Source organism: Camelina sativa, chromosome 5, assembly GCF_030686135.1.
Source record: "Camelina sativa cultivar CO46 ecotype springtype chromosome 5, ASM3068613v1".
Lineage (NCBI taxonomy): Eukaryota > Viridiplantae > Streptophyta > Magnoliopsida > Brassicales > Brassicaceae > Camelina > Camelina sativa.
Genome location: NC_141884.1, coordinates 34,633,405 through 34,652,188, shown reverse-complemented (window position 1 = coordinate 34,652,188; position 18,784 = coordinate 34,633,405). Strand labels below are relative to the sequence as shown.

The 18,784-nt window shown below is 40.9% G+C and overlaps 1 protein-coding gene, 1 long non-coding RNA gene, 1 other non-coding gene and 2 pseudogenes across 6 annotated transcripts; 2 read left to right on the top strand and 3 right to left on the bottom strand.

Annotated features, from left to right (window-relative positions):
* Positions 1-1,700: 1,700 nt before the first annotated feature.
* On the bottom strand, positions 1,701-3,298 carry LOC147944744 (uncharacterized; annotated as a pseudogene). Its single transcript, XR_015557704.1, has 5 exons — positions 3,148-3,298; positions 2,991-3,032; positions 2,777-2,837; positions 2,628-2,680; positions 1,701-2,462 (listed from the first exon to the last, which is right to left on the bottom strand). The product of XR_015557704.1 is annotated as an uncharacterized LOC147944744 (transcript).
* A 455-nt stretch (positions 3,299-3,753) lies between these two features.
* LOC147944743 (uncharacterized) lies at positions 3,754-4,844 on the top strand. 2 transcript variants are annotated; one of them, XR_015598121.1, is made up of 4 exons: positions 3,754-3,958; positions 4,055-4,205; positions 4,306-4,381; positions 4,615-4,844. It is a non-coding gene; the product is annotated as an uncharacterized LOC147944743 (long non-coding RNA). The 2 variants fall into 2 exon arrangements; XR_015598122.1 differs by having other exon boundaries at positions 3,808-3,958; positions 4,042-4,205.
* Positions 4,845-9,485: 4,641 nt separating this feature from the next.
* TRNAK-UUU (transfer RNA lysine (anticodon UUU)) lies at positions 9,486-9,558 on the top strand. Its single transcript has one exon. It is a non-coding gene; the product is annotated as a tRNA-Lys (tRNA).
* A 2,501-nt stretch (positions 9,559-12,059) lies between these two features.
* On the bottom strand, positions 12,060-12,869 carry LOC147944741 (cytochrome c biogenesis CcmF N-terminal-like mitochondrial protein 2; annotated as a pseudogene). Its single transcript, XR_015557703.1, has 2 exons — positions 12,645-12,869; positions 12,060-12,538 (listed from the first exon to the last, which is right to left on the bottom strand). The product of XR_015557703.1 is annotated as a cytochrome c biogenesis CcmF N-terminal-like mitochondrial protein 2 (transcript).
* A 3,132-nt stretch (positions 12,870-16,001) lies between these two features.
* Positions 16,002-17,932, bottom strand: LOC147944740 (uncharacterized). Its single transcript, XM_087449773.1, has 6 exons — positions 17,762-17,932; positions 17,574-17,609; positions 17,135-17,198; positions 16,339-16,469; positions 16,224-16,252; positions 16,002-16,044 (listed from the first exon to the last, which is right to left on the bottom strand). The coding sequence occupies exons 1-6, from the start codon at positions 17,930-17,932 to the stop codon at positions 16,002-16,004; spliced, it is 474 nt and encodes a 157-aa protein (XP_087305899.1).
* Between the last annotated feature and the right edge of the window lie 852 nt (positions 17,933-18,784).

The following is an 18,784-nucleotide window of genomic DNA, read 5'->3' as shown; positions in this document are numbered from 1 at the left end:
AACTGTGCAAGTGTGGACAAAACTCAGGAAAATATCATTTGTTGATTTGTAGAGTCGGTAAACAAGTTTTTAAAGCAATCAAATATGTATGGGTCCACGGGATGGGAATAGATGTTGGACCCACTTAGGAAGGTGGTCCCATGGACTGAGAGTGGACATGGCCTAACTAAGCAAGGTGGTGGTTGAGGCGTTACAGAGAAAGAGGCTACATCATGGTGTGTGAAAGACATTTCCACGAATACATTGAGAAATTGAACATATCAAAAGATTTTGGGACGTTAGAAAAATGTTTTTACTTTCATTGGTTGTTGAAACAAGTCATTTTGAGATAGCAAAAAGATGTGAAAATGTTCTCTCCACACATGAGGAGAGCATAGCCGAGGTTCTCTCTATTGTGAAGAAGGTTGGACAAAAAGTTATCTCCATAAGGAAGGAAGGTGGAGGAGGTTGGACGAAAGGTTATCTCTCCATGGGAGGAAGGCGGAACCAAGGTTCTCTCCATGGTGGAGGAGGTTGGACGCAAGGTTCTCTCCATAAGAGATGAGGGTGGAGCCGAGGTTTTCTCCATGGTGATTACATTATTGTGATGATACATCATTGATCAGTAGATTATATTATATATTTTTTATTCAAAATATTTTTTGAGCCAACAATTTTAGTAATTAAAATACTAAGTAAAAGTGAAAGTCAAAATAGTTAGCTTAATGTGTTCATATAGACATTTTCTAGGTGGTGATAAAGATATATTTGTAACATAGAATATATTTAGGTGTTAAAAATACACTTTTAATAATAACATACATAAAAATTTGTAAATGGATATAAATCAGTGTATTATAACAAAAATAAAATTTGTAAATAACGTAAAATAAATTTTAATATATTTTTGTTATATTTAATTTAATTTATCCGCACATCGAGCGGGTCCTCATCTAGTGATGATATACAAGCTTTGAGTATTTCTTTATATATAGTGAGTTACACTCACGTCCTAGTGTCGATATGACTTAGGACTACGTTTCCATATTTCGATATTGTTTCCTCTTTATTTTACCTTAAGTTTCCATATCTCATAAGGAATCTTTCATTGATCTTTTCACCTCTTTGCTTTAGCAACACGATCTTCATTAATCCAAAAGTTTTTTTTTCTAAAACATTAAATTAATATTATTTAGAAAAAATTGTTTTTCTAAAAACTATTAAAAAGTTCTACTAGATGATTTTATAGGTTTAAAGTAAATAAAAACTATAATCTCTTTAAATAAAGTTTACCCATTCAATTAATAAATTAAAATATTTTTGTTTTAAAAATTCAAATTTATTTTAAGTGTATAAGACATGTTAAGTTGTTAACACATTGTAACATCCGTGTTTCAGGAATAGTGTTTGTGATATGTTAAGTAAACCTAAAAAGTAGATTTTAATTAATTTTGGTTTAATTAAATCCTGCTTTAATCTAATTAAAGCAAAAACTCTTAGGGGGTGTATTGAACTTGATATTTTAGGAGATTTACTGAGATTTTAATATTTTAGAATTTTGAGAGATTTGAGTGTAATTTTAGGAAATTTGGTTATTAAATTTGAGATTTTAGGATTTGGTGAGATTTGGGTTTTGAGATTTGTTGAGATTTGATTATTGAATTTTAAGTGATTTTAATATTTAGAAAGAAGAAAAAAAGAGCAACTTGGAATGTTGTTGATTATTTACCTAATCTTCTTTCATACTATGATTAATTTAAGAAGAAAAATAGACATTGGTCATGTTCTTTTTCCAATCGTTGGTGGAGCAACTACAACACAAATAAAAAGCCCAAAATGATATGCATTTCAGAAGAATGAAGAGCTGTCACAGTTAACCAAAAAGTGAGGTTCATAAAAAGATTAATCTCATATGAAGAACTAATCTCATATGAAGAACTGCAGCTCTCAAACTTAGCTTTTAGTGAAACGGAGCATGACTTTTCAGGCAGATCCTTCATTGGAGACAATGTTGGTGTTGGATCTTCTTTGGTTATATCGTCGTCGTCTTCATCATCTTCAAGCCGTGACGGTGAAGACTGAGGTGTTTCAAAGGTGTGGTTTGTTTACTTGTAGCTTCGTTTGAGTAATTTGGGTTTGATATGTAGATAAAGTTATCAACAGAAGAAGCCTGTAAAGATGTTTGATATGTTTGATATGTTTGATATGTTTGATATGTTTCTTGAATCAGATCAAGAGAAGCTTGTAAAGATGGTTCATGGTGAAAATGGGTTTTGTTTGGAGTTTGAAAAACACTTGTGTAGAGAGGATTGGATAAAGAATCGATGTTTGATGATGGTAATGGCGAAGGTTCGTTACTTGTGGTGGAGATGACTAAGCTTAAAACCTTGACTAAGCTTACTACCTTGACCATTGTAGCTGCCATAATCACCTTCGAGGAGCTGTTCATCACCACCTCCTAGCCCAATTCCTTCCCACATTAACTGAATCACCAAACACAATTGCTATTTACCAAAAATTTTGCTAATCATTCTTGGTAAACATAATGATGACTATAAGCTTTAAAACCCCAAAGAGGTATTATAATCCACATGAACCAAAAAGAAACAAGAACAATGACCTTATTGTAACAAACTTTTTACACTTACAAGAGCGATGACTTGAGCTGCCTCTTCTCTCTTCCAGTATTCCTCTGTACTACCTACATATACACAATAAGCAATGACTAATCAGAGTTTTTAAAGAAAGCATAGAGCTTTTCAATTCAGACAAAAGAAACAAAGCAGAGAGCTTTTACCAATCTCCTAATATCGTTGCGTTGTTAGTTATTGGTCCATGATGAGTTGTTCCAATGTAATCTATATCCACACAAAAGCAAACTGCATTCTAATCACCTCAAACGAAACTTCAATTTCATATCATAAGCAAATTCATGAGGAAACAAGTCTGCAGTTTTTTTTTTTTGGGTTTTCTGATATAATTATAAACAGAGTTTGCAAAATCAAAAATACCTGTATAATAACTGGGTTTTCATCATGTTGCTTCACTGGCTCCTGAAAGTAAAGAAAATTGAATCCAACTTTTCAATTATCTCAAACCTGCTAAGTGATTAGGGGGTCTGTAACATGAAATTGAAAATCTTGAGATGATAAAGGGGATTATTATTGCCAGGAGAGAAGTTTATGGTGAGCGGAGACATGGAGAGCGATGGTAGAGACGATCATCCGATCAAAGTTTCGACTCCGACAACTCTTACCTATGATCATAGATAATCCAAGAAATATTTTTTTTTTGTGTGTTTCCCAGCACATCAGTAATTAAAAAAAACTGACCGCAGAAACTTGTTATTATTCACTTCAACGAAAGTTTTTAGGATTTTTATGATCAAAGAGAGAAAAGAGAGAGAGAAAGCGAGTTGCTGTAGATGTCGAACTCTTTTTAAAAGATTTTTTTTTTTTTTTTTCAAAATTTCACCTTTTAAGGTGGGATTTTGTAAGCCATATTTCTTAACTAGAAATGTTAGAAAAGTCTCCTAAAATCACATTCATTAGATTTTTATAAAAAGGTTGTGATTTTTTGAATAACAGTAGATTTGAGATGAGATTTATAAATTATTGATTGAATAACAAGAGATTTTAAATGATTTTTATAAATTTCATATTCAATAACATAGGATTTCAGATGATTTTAAAAAATCATCAATTAAATAACAGAGGATTTCAGAATACTCCAAAATCTCCTAAAATATCAAGTTCAATACACCCCCCTTAAGCTCCTTCTAAAAGTCACGCCTCCTCTATTTTTTAAACTACCGACAACATTGTTAACAGAGAGAGGGAGAGAAAGAGAGATAACTCTTGGTTATTGGGTGTAAAGGAGAAATAAAATGAGATCAAGCTTTTTCCTTAGAGTAAAGAGAGAAACATAATTGTTAGAGTTTGGGAGAAGGAGGATCCGACTGGTCAAATCGTTTCTAAAGGTATTGAGTTTTGGTATGGATATAGCTAAGAGATGTTCGTACACTCTCCTTTTTACAGAAGTGAATTTGAGTTAATATTCTAGGAGATATTGGCAGTTTTGTGGGGCATTTCTTCTCATTCGCGGATTGAGACCATTGGGTGTTTCGGGATCGATAGCGGTTTCATCTGAAAACCGATCGTGCTGACATTTTGTGGGAAGGGTCTAGACGTATCTTGCTTTTCACCGGAGGGATTAGAAAGTTAACGGTTTGTTTCGATTTCGTAGTTTCACTTGTGAGGTTGTTCTTTACTGTTTTTTTCTGGCAGTTTGTTTTCAGTGTTTGTTTATTGTTGTTATTGGTTGTAGGAGCCAGTTTGGTTGTTCTTAGATATTGGAGAGCCTCTCATTTGGTTGTAGTTAGTTTCTTGAATCACTTGTTAAGGTGAGTGCGTGACCATGAGCTTATCTAAGCGATTGAGTTGTATGACTTGTTTTGTGTGATGATGTGTAGGTGTGGTGAAAGTGTTATTGGTTGTTCTGTTTAATGGCTAGTTTGTTATATTTTATTTGTAGTTGTACTCTTGATTTGCTTGTGTGTATTGCTCGTAGATGGGAGAATCGCCTCACTGGGTATTTTTGGTAATACTCATGCATCTCATTGTGTTTGTGGTGCAGGTAGAGGCAAAGTGTGACATTGGGATCATGGAAATGAAGAGGAAGATGTTCTAGGGACTTAGTTGTTATGTTTTGGTGTATTATAGGTTGCTAGAATTGGAATGTTGGAGTTAAAACCATGGTTTAAGTTGCTAGTTTTTGGTCTATGATTCTGGTTAATTATTGGTTTATTATTATTGGCATTTTCCGATGCTTATTGGTTAAATATTTAAATAAATATTTTTGAGTTATTTATTTATTATTTATTATGTATTATTATTTATTAATATTATTATTATTTATTACAAAAAACGGGTCGGATCGTTTCAGTTTGGTACAGAGCCCTTACGGTTCTAGGTATGGGTTCATTGTGTTTCTGTTGCTGATGTATGAGATTTGCATGCTTAGATTGATTATTTGAGTTAGTTAATTGTATGTGGCATGGAGTCCTAGAACATCCTCTTCGAGCCTTCAATGAGATTCCATGGTATGTTATGTTTCTTTGTGTGGTTTTGGTTTGTTTTTATGCTTGTTAGTCTTTGTTCTTGGAAGAGCAGCGGTTAAAGGTGTTTGAGTTGTTGGTTGTGGATGTGGGCGTGGTCGTAGTCGTGGTTGTGGTCGAGCAGGTTCCCAAGGCCAGCAAGTTGGTGGCCTAGAGTTCCACAAGGAGGTACGTTAGAGGGTCGCAAGCTTACCAGGAGGGACCAGAGAGGGTTAGCCGGTGAGCGTGCTGGGGGTGCTAGGAACCCAAGTGAAGGGTTGCAGCAGGTGGAGGCCAGGGTCGAGATGATCGCTTGGCGGATCTGTTGACGTGCTGTTGGAGCGGTTATCGAGAGAGGTACTAGTGCAGGCTCCAGTTGTGCCGCATGTAGCGGGGTGCAGCCAAGGGCTGCGGATGTTGAGCAGTTTCCATCATATCTTAGGAGGATGGAGCAATTTTAGATGATACATGTGAGATTCTTCTCAAAAAGTATCGAGCCTAGAGAGGTGGATAGGTGGACAGATGCAGTTAGAGCGGATGTAGCTGGGAGAGCTAGAGATAGTTCTAACCCTCACATCCAGAAAGCCAGGAGAGCAAAGAAAGTAGGAAGAAGAGAAATCCGGGAAACCAGAAAGAAAAGAGGAATGTGAGAACTAGTAATCCCAGGAATAGGAATATCAGAATCAAAGAACTAGGAAAGTAGGTTAGTTGGGAATGGTAGGAAAGCAAGGGAAGCCAAGTAAGCCAAGGAAGAAAGGTTTGGTTAGTTATTCACTTCATAGGAGGAATGGTAAATCAATGTTAGATCCCTTAATGTTAGATCCCTTAATGAAAGATCTGTAAATCGGAGAAATGGGATTGTAAGACATGTGCATACACCCCTCAACAAAACGGGGTAGCTGAAAGGATGAACCGCACAATCATTGAAAAGATCAGAAGTATGCTTTGTGAGTGTGGACTTCCCAAGACTTTCAGGGCAGATGCTGCAAACACAGCTGTGCACATCATCAACAAATACCCTTCCACAGCAATCAATTTCCATGTTCCAGATGAGGTATGGTTTCAATCAGTCCCTACTTATTCATATCTCAGGAGATTTGGGTGTGTTGCTTACATTCACTGTAATGAAGGAAAGCTGAAGCCTAGAGCTAAGAAAGGAGAGGAGAAGGGGAGTTACCTAATAAATAGGATAGTAAGCATTCCTTACACCATAGGGATAGGAAAGACTAGCAGCCCCAGGAAAGCAAGCCACCTCGGAATAGAAGGCTAAGTAGACCTAGTAGGAGTAGAGAAAGCTGAAACCATTCCATATGAAACTACAGGATAAGAAAGAGTGACAGGGTCTGTAAATGAACCATCTTCACTTTCTCTAGTAGTGGGTGTTGAGGAAACTCCAGGTAATTCAACAACTAAAGCCTTTAACTGAGATGAATGGAAATGATGCCTTTACAGGAGGCTTCGTAGAAGAAAGAACAGGCTCCAACGAGAGTTCCATAAATGATTCAAGTAAGAGTCTCAGTAGTTAGTTGCAGAAGTAGCTGTGACTTCAATAGTTCTAGTATCTGTTGCTTTAGTTGCAGTAGCTCTTCCAACAACTGGAATTTCAATCCGGCTGGCAGCGGTCTAGATAAGATGCAGCGCAGGACTCTCAATTGAGATAAGCTATGACTCTCCAACAAGGACTACCTACAAGGGCAACAAACCGCTCCCCAGTACTTTAGTTATGAGTGCCCTCGAAGTAAATGTTCCAATCGAATTATAAGCTTTCTTCTCAGCCCCAGGGAGTTCACTAGGTATAGACTCAGGGAGTTTTGAGTCCGTGTCCGTTTCAGAAACCTCCTCTTATCATGCGGGATTAAGCACAGAAGCAGTTAGCAAACACTGAAGAAGAAGCAGGGCTAGCTCCCTTCAGGGCAGTGAAACTGTAGTAAACCCTGGTATGTAATAATAGAGATTTAGTAGTTCAAGCTCAATAGATAGTAAGGTTCTGAAAGAATAAATGCGATGTAAAGTAAAGGTAAGATATGTCTTTTAGCAGTCCATCTTGAATGCCTTTGTCTCACTTGAGAAAGAGAGGCGGGTGAGCTACTACCTGTGATAGACGAATTAGCTCCTACTTTTGATCTTAACCGGGAGTTTTGAACCCATGTCGAAACCAGGGAGGTTGAAGACAAACTTTAGACATTCAAATCACAGCTAAAAAGAGAATTTGAAAAGATTTGATTGTGAGGTTAGGGTTGTGGAGGATGATTCGAAGTTCTCAATGTTGTAAAACGTAAGCGCAAGCTTAACTCGATTATGACCTTATGGATTCGACCCACCTGAATATCTCCTTCCCTTTCATATTTATTTTCTCTCGGGCCTAGCCCTCATCAATGAATTAATGAGTTTCTTCGCCCTCTTTCTTTGGATTCAACTGAGAAAAATTGCTCGTTGACGGCTTAGATCACCACGGCATCTTACCTTTCTCTTGTCTTTCTTACTGTAGCCCTTGATACTAAGTTCCAGTGAGATGTGGGGAATGCTTTTATGAATGGAAAACGATTCTAGATTTAGAGTCGGGTTTAGTTTATACCTTCGCCAGGGTGATCAGTTTCTTCACATCTAGTTAGTAGACTCAGAAAGGCATTGTATGGACTAAAACAAAACTCCGGCTCGCAATTCTTCCTAAGCGGGAAGACCCGTGGATATGGTCTTCAACCCATACCCATTAGGAGTACCCTCACGAATGAATGTAGGACAGATATTTGAATGCTCGCTTGGGTTAGCGGGAAGTCTGCTAGATAGACATTATCGAATAGCCCCTTTTGATGAGAGATATGAACAAGAGGCTTCGAGAAAACTAGTGTTTTCTGAATTATATGAAGCCAGTAAGCAAACAGCGAATCCATGGGTATTTGAACCCGAGTATCCAGGAAAAAGCAGATTTTTTTATGGAAGAACAGGAGATCCTTTTGAACAGCCTGTGATAATAGGAAAGCCCTATATCTTGTAATTCATTCATTAGGTTGATGATAAAATACACGGACGTTCTAGTGGACATTATGCACTTGTTATACAACAACCCCTTAGAGGCCGTTCCAAGCATGCGTCCCAACGAATACCAACAAGTGGAGTTAATGCTATATCTCATCCTTTCCTTAGTAGGGTTTCTCCCTAAACAAAATACCGATTCAAGCCCCTTTACTAGGTTGGGCGAGTCTCACGATTCTCGATTAAGAAATATCTTAATTAAGAGATGAGAGAACACCGACTGAACTTCTAGAGCTCTTTTTTTTTAGATTTCAGAATAAGGAAAGCTTGCTTATATTCATACTCTAATGCTCTAATGCGAATGAGGAATGCAAGATAACAGAGTTGTTTCCGCTCCTCTACTGGACCGGTCCTCGGGGATGAAGTAAACTTGCTACTGATTGAGCATGAAGACAGTCTGCTTTGAATATGAATGAGACATGCTATGTGAGAAGGGAGAAATTGTTGTTTGTTCAAGCTACCACTGATGTGAACATGTGAATGAACATACATATGAACATGTTACACGCGTATATGCTTAACACGTGTAACGCGTATCGCACATTAGCTTATAAGAATTAGTTCTAGTCCTCTCTTTCCTCGGAACTGAAATAACCGACCTAGTCCCTTAGCTACTTTGCTCAGGTTTTTCTATCTATATTAGTTAGGTTAGCTCGTTAACAACGTGTATAGGTTTCAGAATTCCTTAAGAGCTAAGAGGGAAGGTCCTCCGCTTTTTGTTATAAAAGAAGGAGAGTGCGGCTACCCTTACTCGAGACCCCACCTAGAACCAACTGGGCGATCTACGTCGATGCGCTATGGGATTATTAAACTATCCTCAACAGGAAATAAATAGATTATATAGAACCCTACCTTAGAATCTTATCTATAGCCCTCCTAAGTAAATACTCCTTATGAAATCTTGCTATGAAGGCTGGTGAGAATGCAACTACTGTAGCTGGTGATGCCCTTCCTGATTAAATGATATATCCCTAGTCTTCCACCGCCCGGTAAAAGAAGTGAGTTGAATTAGGTTGTTGATTTTCCGATGAAAGGAAAGAAAAAAAAAGAAAGCAAGCATACATTCCTAAACTACTGATCTATCTCTTTATGAGTAGAATCTATTGGATGCCCGTTTACGATGCAACTATCGAAAGCCATTTGCACCAGGTTTATAAAGACTGGTTCGAAAGGACCAAGCGCACTGCGCTTTCCCTTGCCCAGGTGTTCGCCTTTCTAAGCTAAGTCAAGTAATGGTGACCCGCCTAAGACTGGAGCCTCGTAACATGTTGGCGAAGAGGTTCGAACTGAGAGTTCGATCAGCATCAACTAGTTAATGCTTGTTGAGACCTCTTTCTCTTTTCCGCACCAATCTTAATTGACTACTACATCTTTATTTGGGTGTATAGCTCAGTTGGTAGAGCATTGGGCTTTTAACCTAATGGTCGCAGGTTCAAGTCCTGCTATACCCAAACCTACCTTACCACACTATATAGTAAAGATGCGTAGTAGCGTTCTAAGATCACTGAGGGGAAGGTTGGTCATAAATTTGGAGAGTACACGTAAACTCAGACTTTCGAGAACAAATATTGGACCGGGAAGAAAAAAGGGACAGAAATCCATAAAGTCAAAAAATATGGCACGAAAAGGAAATCCGATTTCGGTAAGACTTGGAAAAAATTGTAGTTCAGATTCAAATCGGTTCAGTGAGGGCGACCGCGAAAGTCACCGAATGGGTAAGTCTTTTCCTTTAGTTTATACGGCCTCTGAGTTTTGGACGGTAAGGGGGGGGGGGAGGGGGAAGGGAAAAGCAGGGCGGGGTTGCGCGCGAGCCGTGCAAGAACGCGGGAATATAGCAAGTAAGCAACAAGGTTCTTTAGGACCGACTACAACAAGCTCGCGACTCTCATAGAAAGAAAGGGTAAGCTCTCTGCTCTCTATTTGCTCGCAATGCTATACCTATCAAAGTTGGCGAACGCTTCTGTAACCTTAGACTCGTTACGCTCTTCGACTGAACTCGTTGGCTCCGCGTCCACCGAAAGTCGGTAACCTTCGTCACCGTCAGCATTTGGTACTCTCTCGATAGCTTCAATAGTTCACTAAAAGCCTTTGGTGTAATGAACCGCAAGCCCTTCTGAAAGAAAGAATAAGAGAAAGGCTTGGTTGCGGGAACCGACGGTGACGAAGCGGGCTGATGCGGCCATTTCCCTTTGTAAGGTAGGCCTTTTGATAACTAATTAGAGTTGACATGAAATGGATCACGGGAAAAGACGTATCCGATGAATGAATGATTCAATCCTCCCACTCACACGGGTTCTTCTATTGAAGGGCTTCCCCTTCTTCTATGTGAGGTGGGGAAAGGTCAGAGCGGAACCTAGATAGAACGCGGAGCAACGGCCCCTTAGTCGATACAGTTACCATGCTTACCAGCTCTTACCATTGCCGCTTATAGATGGGAGGTAGGCGAAGGTAGCTTGCTTCTCTTCTCCTAGGCTACCTCCACTCCACATGGTTATTCGCGAAGAAAAGGCAGCGAGCGGTTCTTCGCTTAGTAGAGCTACCGGCCGGCGTACGACGACCGCTTCTTGTTCTCGCCCAGCCGCTTCTTTTGATTTGATTATTATTTGAAATCCTAGACTAAAGAAGAAGCTCCAGAATCCGCGCAGGGCAAAATCTGCAGCAGGAGAAGAAAGAGGGTCCAGGTCAATTTGATAATGAAGCGAAGGTCCCCCTTACTCCCTATTCCCTCTTAAAGCTTTATAAAGCTGGGCGGTTGGTTAAGAACTACTGACTGTAAACTATAGATAGCAGTTACAGTCACTCAATTGAAATGTTCGCCTTTGGAATGAAGATAGATGAGCAGGGGAGTTTTCACTCCTACGTGGTATTCTCTTCCAACAAGGGTTACGGCTAAAACACCGCTTACTTTTCAAAGACAAATTGCTTCTAAACCAAGCCTGAACACGTTTCCAGTTGTTGATCGACGCGTGTCGTGATCACCAGCATAGTCGGCGTCACAATAGCCAACTATCTTACACTGTTCTCCTTTCTTATACAGAAGACCATAGTCAAGTCTTCCTTTCATGTACCTCAATATTCGTCGAAAGTGAGGTTTCTTTGGATTTTGCATGAATCGACTAACCACTCCAACTGCATATGCGATGTAGGGCCTTGTCAGGGTTAGCGCTTGTGCTAAGCGATAAGAATTTGTTCTGGAATGCCGGCGCGGACTGAAGGATGATGTTTATTAGCTAGACAAATCCTTCATTCGAAAGACGACAATCAAAGCATCACGACTCGTGGAACATTCATTCCTAAAAGGTGTAAACCTGTGAGATCGGACAACCCGTAAAAGGAAGCCGCTAGGCATCAAGCCCTATTATCTTACACCTAGGGAGGGTGGCCGTTGTTGGGTTTTTCTCAATTAGAGTTGCAAGGAGTTTGCTGCTCGTTGGTAGTGGAATGCTGACTAACCGTCTCCGTCCCCCTATGATGAGAAAAAGCTTTCCGAGTGGACGAGGACCGATCTTCTCTTTCTTTAGTCTTGCTCGTCTTATGGCATTAGCCTTTGCGGATTCCTTAATCCGCGGGACAGCTGTCTCGGCACATGTCAATCCTTATGTCCCCAGCGAGCAGGTCAAGTTACTCTATGTTGCTGCTTGCCTTTATCTTCCAGTCTGCCAAGCAAGCTTGTTTATTCTATGTTATTGATAAATCGCTATTTCCCCCAAACCGCTAGTTTTCATACGACTCAGAACTTATAACGTTGTTCTGTCTCCAAACAGAGAGCTTGTAGGCCTTATTCTTTGGATAAAAGTAGCGACGAGCCGACTACTACGACCACATGCGCATCTAGCGCAGTGGCTTGTCACTTCGTACCTTGACCATCTTCCGAAGTTCTAAATAATCTACTGATCAAACGCTATAGGGGCGGACTGCTCTACATTCAGCCACGCCATAGTGACCCCCCGAAGCGATCTGCCTCATTGCAGGACGAAATCCGGCAGCCAATTGCTGGCTCTGAATAACCAGCCCAGCAAGAAGTTCAATTCTTCCATAACATAACGGGGCGGGGTTGCGCGCGAGCCGAGTGGCGTAGATGCACAAGAGTACTTCGCGCCACAACCATCTCTTTTTTATACGTTCTATGGACCGATGCCTGCTGCTTCATCTGGTAGAAAAGAATCATAGATATGCCGGTCATTAAAAGGAAGAACCACCATAAAAAGATTCCTCGTGTATCATCTGTAGCAAAACTATGAACGGGAGCTAGCAATCCGGACCGTATTGAAAAGGTTCCTGAGACACAGCATGGAAAAGTCACAATATTAAGAAACGAGGTCCAAGAATGAAGAAGGGGTAAAATTACAGAATGAATACGAGCTGTGGCTAATACCCGAGGCATAAAAGAAGCATTTTCTACGGGATCCCGAAACCACCAGCCACCCCGACCTAATTCATGATAAGCCCACCAACTTCCTGGCAAGATGCCTACGGTTAAAAACCACCAACATGTCAAGATCCAAATTCGAATTGGTTCCTGGTCCTGATCAGAGACCACTGTGTTTGCGCCGGCGGTCCAACAAAGAGGCGAAGTAGTGGTCTCTTTCTTTCCATTACGAACGACACGCTTCGCCTGCTCCCTCCCCGTGTCCACGTCGTCGAAGAAAGGGTCTTTTGCCCCGATTTACCGTCGTAGGGAGCACTCTTCTGAGCCCCACATGATTCGCCGAAGGATGAGATCTTGCCTATGCAGTAGGATTAAAAGGAAAGTTATCCGAACAGTGAGACCCGGGAAGACTACTACTTCTGTATTTTTTATAAATCAAAGGGCTACTTCCTGATTCATTCCACATTTCACATTCCCCTTGGGATTAGCAAAATAAAAATACCTTTTTCTCGTTATAGCTATCCTTTGCTTGTGTAATGACTCGAACTTTCTCATTTATGAAGACTTGAAATCGCATGCATAAGTGTTGGTCCATCAGAGCTTACAGTTGGAGATGCCGCAAAGCAAAGATCTGGACGAAATGAGAGTCCTTGTAAATGGGCAGAGCCGGGTGCTCTTATTTTACGACGGTAGAGACGATTGCTTCCATTACTGACCAGAAAGACACCAAATTCTCCTTTAGGTGCTTCAACTGCGGTATAGGTAGAAGAAGCTGGTACGGAAAAACCTTCTGTATAAAGTTCGAATCCCCAACTTGATTAACGGGCATTTTCGGGGACTAGCCCGCTTCTCCGACCAGAACGAATAAGATCAAAAAGGCCATCATTGGGGCAAACAATGCAATAGCTTCGGTTAGAGCAAAGCCCAAAATGGCATAACCAAATGATTGTTTAGCCAATGATGGATTTCGCGCCACAGAATGGATCAAAGAACTGAAGACGTTTCCAATACCGATAGCAGCTCCCGCTGAAGCAATTGTAGCAGCTCCGGCACCTATTGATTTTGCACCTTCTAACATCCTTTTCTCACACTTATTGCAATTCTTCTTTCTTCTCATACCCCAGAATAGGAAAAATACTAATATAATACCGATAGTAGTAATACTAAATAAAAATGTAAAATTTAATTCTTCTAGCGGTGTGGGGGCTTGCATAACTTGAACAAATTTAGAATAACACTTTGCTTCATATTCTCGAATAAAATTGATAGGGCCAGGAACGCCAAAATTTTGCAGATACCATTCATTCACTTTGGTAGATAGATTAAGGGATTCCCGAAAATAAATAACGTTCAGCTTATCGCCTAGTAGTTCCGCAGGAGTCTGGTCCAATTCTCGATGGAGGTTCCGAATATATCCGGCCTGAATCACTCCCTCGTAAAAATCCCAGCGCATATTAACTAAGAAGTGATTCAACCGGGTTAACCTATCCATAATAATTGGATCCACCAATTCCTCTGAGAGAGCTACTGTACCCAAACAGTAGAAGGGGTGGGTAATTATGTTCTCGACTGAGATAGTAGGAAACATGTCGAGAACTGGCACTCCTGGCAGAACGTCGTTAGTTCCGGAATTCGTGGAACTGCAAAAAAGGAGATTCGGATTTTGTCGCATGATTAAATTAATTGATTTCAATAAAATGATTCCCTCCAGACAGCTTACGTCAAGCCTCTAGGAGTAACAACTATAAAAAGTTGTGGTTGTTGGTTGTTGACTAACAAAAACATGGGAGAAAACCAAGAACAGGGAGCATAGAGATTTCTTCTCTTATGAGATTGATAGTTTGATGGGGGGCCCGGCAGGCTAGCGATCAGAAACCTAAAATCAGACAATGATAGAGCACCCGTACCCTACCTGAAGTAGCATCCCGCCGATCTTTCAAATAAACAAAAGGATCAACTAATACAAGGATTGAGAAATCTTGGCAACTCAACAGAAACGGGATTGAGGAAACTTGACTTTATTGAAATTCGAGCTGCGAACCCGATAAACACCTCAATAGGATCGCTAATACTACCACTTCTAGACTTGGCACAGACAACACTTCTTTTCTATATACTTAATTAAAGATGAAAGCAATGACTGATTGATCCAACACGCCAAGCCATACTTTTCATTCTTATTACTATATTTAATTTATCTAGGTGATCGACGGAACACGGAGAGGTGCTTTAGTCAGGACGAGGGGATTTAGATGGAACTGAGAGGAGAACCGAATGAATGCAAGTGCAAGAGTGGAAGATTGATCGGACTCTCTACGAAAGCTGTCCTTCTTCTCGCACAAACATATCCGACTCGTACGAAACAAAAGATTGAACCTTCACCCAAAACCGTACGAAGCGGAGTAGCAAAGATGACAGCACGCCAAGCAGCCGTACGAAAGAAAGTTGACAGATCAGGAGCGGAAAGACTCTACTGATGATTCCCAAGCCAGCTGTACAAAACATAGATTACAGATTAATCAGGATGGAACACGAAAGAAAGAATATACTGAAATGATGATTAGCACAAAGGCAGTGCTCGTACCGAAACAAATCTACAGCACTTTGACCAAGCATTACTCCTCCACTTTCTACTGATGATTAGCACAAAGGAGCAGTTTGGCATACAAAACTGATTAGCAGCACAAAGGATCAGGAGCAGAAGCAGGATGGAGTCTCAATATTGAAATGATTAGCACATTGATCACGGGATGGAGTCAAGTACGAAACTCCACACTTCGCACACGCTCTATGGAAACAAAAGCCCTCACACAACTGATCAGTAGCACATCACTCAAGTACAAAACTCATACTTTCACATTCTTCTTTATTTTAGTTATCGCATTATCGCAAAAGCACAAACGACTGATCAGCACAATCGTACACAGAAGCACTAATACACTTATGCCCCGAAGCAGGTCACAGGTCCGAAGCAGGACTCTCCCTCCCTTCCCCGACTGATAAAATGGACTTAATTACGAAAGAAAGAAAAAGAAATAAAATTCCCTACACAGGTGCAGTAACCATTGGAGCATTATCACTATCTGTACTGAACCATAATCCACTGACCAAGGAAAGAAAGATTACAGCACCAAGCCGTACGAAGCCAAGACGCTCTACGTTGATTAGTCAAGGTCAAGGTGCCGATGAATAAACAACACGCTCATACTCCGCCCTAAAACCCCTGTAAGCATACCGAAACCCCAACCTCGAGGAAAAGGTGCAAAGGTGCTTTATCAACAGGACGAGGAACATCTGAATGACATGGATCAGCAGCAGGCGCAGAGTGGAAGATTGATCAGGAGCCAGGAGCTGAAGAGTCTACTGATGAACACAAAGATTGATAAATAGCATTACTCGTATGAAAGAAACCCAAGTCAAAACAAAGGAAATAATAAGATTGATGGAACCAATCATTACTCCTCCACTTTCCCGTTTACTGAAATGGATTAGCACAAAGATAGCAGTATGCAAAGAATATACTGATTAGCAGCACAAAGATAGCACGATGGAGTAAACAACGCCAAGCCTACGCACAACAAGAAGGAACAGTGAAGCTGCCAAGCATCAGCATTACCATAAATGTGAGTTAATTACTGCAAGGAAAGAGAAGGAATAAAAGACAGGTCTTCAAAGGAACAATGATCGGACGAAGGTCTCGAAATGGCACAGTAACAAAGGAACAACTGTGCTGGACTCAGCACCTACCATAGGGCAACGTCTTTCGAAAAGAAGTCCTGGGGAAGATGTCTAGGCATAAGCAGCACCCGGTCATAAGTAAACAAATGTTGCTTAAGGAGCCAATACAACACAATCAGAGGACTATTTTACGCTTGAGAGGGCCGATCAGCTCATACCAACAAAACAAAGAAGATGGCAATGCTGTGGAGTAAACCGGCAGTAAGTAAATACCTGGGAAAGGCTCGGTAGCACACCGGAGGCAACAAAGAAAGAGAGGTGCATACGCTACTCCACCCCAAGTGAGCGGAATCCTCCTGTTAGAGCGAATCCACCCGTTAGAGCGAAGGAAGGAAGATAGAATAACGGCTTAATCCTCACACTATTGGTGCTTGGTACAACACAGTAATGTCCTCAATGTCTATAAATGGCACAATAAACATGATACCTCGAATGAAGGACAGTCTCGAAATGGCACAGTAAACTTGGACGAATAAAAGAATTGTAATTGAAAAGGCTACACTTCCTCGAATAAAAAGGACTTTATCGACACAGTAAACTCAACAAAACACTAGGAGACAATGGGCACAAGGAACCAAGACAAGACACTGGTAACAGGAACAAGGCACTGATCGGTGCCGCTCCTTAAACAACAGCTTCTTCTCAGCAGTGAATGGTAGTAGTCCGAAGTAGCAACAGTCGACTGTAAGGAAGAAGAAGCATACCAGATACCGGTCAATCAACAGCCAATAAGTCGTCAATCTTCGAGACAAACAAACCAAGCTTCGAAGCTGAGAAAGCAGTGCACAGGGCAGGAATGCCGATAAGCAAGGGAATCTTCAATGGATACCGATCAGTCCTATCTTCTCAATCTAAAGTGCAATTAGCACAATAACAAAAGAAAGAAACATCGCACATCCCTTGGCTTCGGATCAGAAAGATAGGTGCTTTAGCAACTCGACCAAGAGGAGAGGAAGAGACGGACGATCGGACAAAGGAAAAGTGCTGGACTCAGAAGAAGAATCGACTAATCAAAACACTTGGAAACAGCTCGTACAAAACAAAGAGGCACTTTGAAGGGACCACCGGTCTATGCCTCTCCTTATAGAGTTTCTACGAACCTTGGTTATCGGTCATAGCTATTGTTCATTGGTAATCGGATAGCTGGTAAAGAGCTGATAAAGGGAACGGGGAACAGCAACAAAAGACCAAGGGTCACTGGGCCAACGGAGTAGTCCCTTGAGGGTAATGGTTCAAAGAAAAGAATAAAGGAAGCGGCTGTACTTACCGAGTCGAGCAAACAAAGATGTGCTGGGTAGTCAACTCTTCCATATCAGAAGGAACCGATCAAAGCATCGGAAGAATAGGATTCTAGATGACATGTCCTTCTACTGCTCTGCTCGTTCGGCTGCTTATCTTGCGGATTCTGATTCAATTAGATCAAGGATTGCCAAGCAAAGCAGCACCAACCTAGCTCTACTCTAGCTAATCAAATCATGGCCTACTTCTAACTGTAAATGTGATCACTAGCATCACAAAAACAACAGAAGCGGTATCGAAATAAGCACCTGTCCCAACTCAAGCCTGATATCCCTGGCACAACAGAGTTTGAGACTTCGCCGGATAAGCCCGATATTGAGCCTATCTGACTGAGCCTTAGCCAGAGATGAAGGGCTTGGCACCACCCTAACGCAGTAAATGAAGCGATATCCCTTGAGCGAAAGCTTTAGTTTGGGCATCTACAGGAGAAGTCGCTGTGAGGATGAAAAGTGTGTGAAAGGGAAAAAGATGTTCATAGGGGCCTTCCAAATCAATAAAGACCAGAGCATACTTTATTGGATGTAACAACGAAGGAGGTGCGGAATCACTAGTCGCGCTAACATGATAATCGGGTTATCACGGAAGGTATGAATCCTTTTTAGCCTTCGAGTCTTTTGAGTCTTTTACGCTTTCTAAATCTTATAAGTAGGTTATGAGGTTGTAGGTCTATCCGCCCTATCGCTTATTCTAGAGGTTCCATTTCCTTGTCCCTTGAGTTCGGCCACTTGAGGTTAGAATATGCTCGACTAAAAGGTACGTAGTCGCTCGAGCTCAATTATATGTTCGTCAAATTTGTGAAAAGTGTCAACTAATCGGGACGAATTCTAGTAATTTGTTCCGCATAAACAAAGACAAGGATAATCTTTCTAAAGGAAATAAAGTAAAGGAAAAGGCACTTCCAAAGAGCTGGCAAAAAAAGGGAGCAATTCCAAAGGGTAGAACCTTAGGTTACCCGCTGGTCATAAGCTGGTAACCAGTGGAAGAGCAAGAACTGAAGGCTTACGAACTACTGAAGTGAACCTAAAGCACCAGCAAAGGAAAGTGATTCTCAAGTTCTTCCCACAGCGAAGAGCATTGCTTAACCGTAGTAAGAACTAGATTATTCATCCAACTACGACCGATTTCACTTATACACGAAGGAAATGGGAACTAGGCTTCAAAGGCAGACTTGGACAGGAAGTCGAGCTAGCTAACCTTTTCACATGAAATGAAATGTTCGCATTTCAAACTTGCCTCTTCACCCTATTCGCTTAGTCAGGTATTCCCGCCGC

Excerpts from the sequence above, each read along its gene's own strand:
- LOC147944740 (XM_087449773.1), bottom strand. The coding sequence starts at position 17,932 with ATGCCCAAACTAAAGCTTTCGCTCAAGGGATATCGCTTCATTTACTGC. Across the intron at positions 16,470-17,134 it reads TCGAGTTGCTAAAGCACCTA|TCTTTCTTTGTTGCCTCCGG; the intron begins TCTTTCTGATCC and ends CGTATGCACCTC. Across the intron at positions 16,253-16,338 it reads GCCCTCTCAAGCGTAAAATA|GACTTCTTTTCGAAAGACGT; the intron begins GTCCTCTGATTG and ends CATCTTCCCCAG.